The sequence below is a fragment of the Pangasianodon hypophthalmus genome, chromosome 25 (assembly GCF_027358585.1).
Source record: "Pangasianodon hypophthalmus isolate fPanHyp1 chromosome 25, fPanHyp1.pri, whole genome shotgun sequence".
NCBI classification, from domain to species: domain Eukaryota; kingdom Metazoa; phylum Chordata; class Actinopteri; order Siluriformes; family Pangasiidae; genus Pangasianodon; species Pangasianodon hypophthalmus.
In genome coordinates this window covers 12,579,087-12,582,857 of record NC_069734.1, presented here as the reverse complement: position 1 = coordinate 12,582,857, position 3,771 = coordinate 12,579,087, and the positions used below count along the sequence as shown (strand labels likewise).

The following is a 3,771-nucleotide window of genomic DNA, read 5'->3' as shown; positions in this document are numbered from 1 at the left end:
GATTCACTCAAGAACCACTTTATTAGGAAGACCTGTTCAGCTGGTCATTCCTGCAATTATCCAATGAGCTAATCATGTGGCAGCAGCACAATGAATAAAATCATGCAGATACTAGGCAACAAAAATGCACAGTTGAAGACTGGAAAAATGATGCACGGTCTTTTCTTTAACTGTGTCCGCCGAAGCCTTACATTCCTGTTCATGGTCTCAAGGAGCATTTTCTGCTCATCACAGTTGGAAAGAGTGGTTATTTGAGTTACTGTAACTGTCCTGTCAGGTCAACACTGTCTGACCATTCTCCCCTGACCTCTCTCATCATTCATGCAGAACATGCAGCATTCATGCAGAACTGCCACTCACTGGATGTTTTTTGTTTTTTGCACCATTGTGTGTAAACTTAGAGACTGTTGCACATGAAAATCCAAGGATCCCAAACCAGCCCAACTGGTGCCAGTAACCATGAACCATGACTCTCTTTCACAGTAACTCTCACAGCCATACACTCAGTGACTTTCAGTAGCCACTTTATCCTTGTTAGGGTCGTGGGAGATCCAGAACCGATCCCCTTATCCAAGGCTTCTTGGACACGTCTCTACTAGCTTTGCACGCCTGGATTTTGGGCAGATTATCCCCTTCTTCATGGTAGATCTTCTCAAGGTGTTTCCCCCTTCCACCTCCTGGGATAGGCTCTGGATCCAACACAATACTGACTATGATTACTGAGGTTACTGCAGATGAATCAACAATATATTGTAATTTTTTGTAATTCACTTAGAATAATCAGTATATATTCAGTTAAATCAAGTGTTCCTTGTTTGTGTAATCTGTTCAGTCAAATCAATACATGATCTATGAATACAGCACCAAAAAGTTATAAACAACAAAAATAAAATGAAAGATTATGTGAACAGTCTATGTGAATGTTACATTTTTAAAAATCTTTTTGTCCCCTGTAATTTATCACTCCATGCTGATCAGTGGGAAATCTGCACCTGCTTTCTATACAGCAACGTTTCATTTATTTAAACTTGAGAAACTGTTGCTGTATGTTAACAAGTTGAATGATAAGTTTTTCATGATCCAGCAGCTCCTGTTCTACATGTGTTGCACATGTGTTTTGTGTTGTGTACACAGTAAACGCTATAAAACCCCTCGTTCATGGTAGCACTGTACATCGCTTCTTCTTTCTGGAAGTGTGAGGTATGAGCACCTACACGACTAGATAGTTTAATCCATTTCTTAGTTATGCAAAGAACTTTGACTTTCTTGTTTCTGTGTGAGCATTTGTTTCATATCTGATGGTAACTGTGCTGCTGGATTTTGAAAGAGTCATTTCTTATATTTTGTATAATAATGGTGTTACAGGATTTTGGCTTTTTCTACAGAACACTGGCTGTCATGTTTGTGTATAAGGTGACTGTGGGCCTGCTGGCCCTGCTGTTCATCTGCTCTGTTAGAGCTGAGGAGGTGAGATACACACATACACATATGCATTTTCCACAGTTCAAGAGGCAAAAGTGTGAGCTTACCATTATTCACTGAGCACATTACTCAGTCATTCTTTATCAATCACTGTAAATTAACAAATCAATTTTGTCTCTTTTTTCATGTACTATGTACTATGTTTCTTCTAATGTGTCCTGGTAAGGAAAATCTAAATATGTTGTACAAACATTTACTACAACTATGCAGAAAAATATATGAGAGAAAAAAGCAATAAAAACTAATAAATTTCTGCATCATTATTAAATATATTGATGTGTTACACAGCTGCTAAGGAGTTGTCTGTTGGGGAGTTGATCGAAAGAGCTAACAGAGCAATCAGTACGTGCATACACATAAACACCAAAAAGTTTTATACAGACTAACTATAATACTAAAATAGTGATGCATATTACACATCTATAAATAATTCAAATGTCTAACTGATATGAAATGTCTTTGAATATTTGTTATTTGCTCCCCCCGCCCCCCATTTTTTAGGTCGTAATGGTGATGGGCCTAAGCTGATTGAAAGAGACATTGTTGTTCCTGATAACAGTGAGAGGAATGCTGATCCCTGTACCTCTGCTGCTTGCCTGTGGCCAAAATCCTCTGATGGCTATGTCTATATTCCCTACGTCATTGCCAACCAATACAGTATGTAATTAATGTGCAAAATAATAAAGTAGCTGATAATGTAGGCTTTGATATTGCAAACTGATATAATCCGTGCTTGTAGATAGTATAATAGTAATAGTGTGCAAATTTTAATAATAATAATAATAATAATAATAATAATAATAATAATAATAATAATGGGACTACAGTCTAAATTATACAGTCTAACTTTTACTGACATTTGATCTTTTCACCTTTAGCTTCCAGTGAACTGCAGGCCATCCAGCGTGGTCTGAACTCCTTCTCCTCCGTCTCCTGCATCCGCTTCATACAACGTACCAATGAGAGGGATTACATCACCATTCAGTCCCTTAATGGGTATGTTTTATAAGTGCACCCATATTTCAAAAGCAAGAAGTGAATATCAACTGAGAGTATAATTGTTGTTTACTGTTTACCTGGCAGATGCTACTCTCCAGTTGGAAGACAAGGTTACAGTCAGACGGTTTCTCTGGCCCGTTTTGGCTGCATCTACCTCAGCACAATCCAGCATGAGCTGCTCCATTCTCTGGGTTTCAACCATGAACAGACCCGCAGTGACCGTGACAACTACATCCGTATTGTCTGGGAGAACATTATTGATGGTATAATTCCAAGACTAACCATTGTCAGCTAGTTAATCATTTGAATTTTCATTTGAATTGTTTAATCCTTTGGTTTGGGTTTGTTTCATTTATAGACATGAAGTACAACTTCAACAAGATCAATACTCTGAACCTGGGAACTCCCTATGACTACAACTCTGTTATGCAGTATGAAAAGTCAGTCCCCCACCAAACTACACTCCACATCTTTTTATATATAATATTATACTTGTGAATTAATATCAACTCAGTGTCATGGGTATAAACATCTACAGATTTGATGTGGGAAAATGATAAAATACTCATTTAGTCATTCGTTATTTCAGAACTGCTTTCTCTAAGAATGGCCTGCCCACCATGGTCCCCATCCCCAACAGTAACGTGCCCTTCGGCACGGCGACACAAATGAGCCAAAATGACATTATCAGACTCAACAAACTCTACAAGTGCTGTGAGTATTTGACATCAGGTTACACATTTTATTCATTTTAATATAAAAAGTAGTAGAATGTTTCATGTCCTACCAGACTCATGAGTAGAATAGTATGTTCTAAAAATTATGTCTGGTTTCCCACTAAAGATTCTTTTTTCTTTGTTCAGAGACTGATGAACACTGCAAAGGCCTTTCTTCCTGGTGCCCCTTTAAGACTTTGCCTACAAGGATATAAGAGATGTTTCAAGCAGCTTGACTCTAACAATAAAATTAGCAACTTTATGTCACACTCTGTTGTTATTTGGTTTATGTAGTCAATTATCAATTGTTATCAGAGTGAATAACTATGTTTTGTGGTATCCTGTTGCATAACAGGGTTTTCAAATGAATTAATGCAATACACCATTAATTTTCTCTAACATTCTGAAATTGTTAACAATTAAAAATTGTAAAATCACTGTGGTATAAGGAAAATGACACACTTTGGACCTTGTTGTCATGACAAAACATATTCCACTTCGCTGTGGTGAAGAGGAATTACTTCGGAATGGTTATGAAGGTACTTTCCTAATATTTAACATGAGCACATGAACT

The 3,771-nt window shown here is 37.3% G+C and overlaps 1 protein-coding gene across 2 annotated transcripts; it reads left to right on the top strand.

Moving 5' to 3' along the window:
* The first annotated feature begins 1,143 nt into the window (after positions 1–1,143).
* Positions 1,144–3,459, top strand: LOC128317436 (high choriolytic enzyme 1-like). Of its 2 annotated transcripts, none has more exons than XM_053229285.1 (9): positions 1,144–1,200; positions 1,366–1,467; positions 1,779–1,824; positions 1,984–2,139; positions 2,361–2,478; positions 2,566–2,744; positions 2,840–2,921; positions 3,071–3,195; positions 3,345–3,459. In XM_053229285.1, coding segments are annotated over exons 1-9 (852 nt in total). In that variant the 5' UTR covers positions 1,144–1,158; the 3' UTR covers positions 3,347–3,459. The 2 variants fall into 2 exon arrangements, with proteins under 2 accessions (XP_053085260.1, XP_053085261.1); XM_053229286.1 differs by having other exon boundaries at positions 1,153–1,200; positions 1,386–1,467.
* Positions 3,460–3,771: the final 312 nt, after the last annotated feature.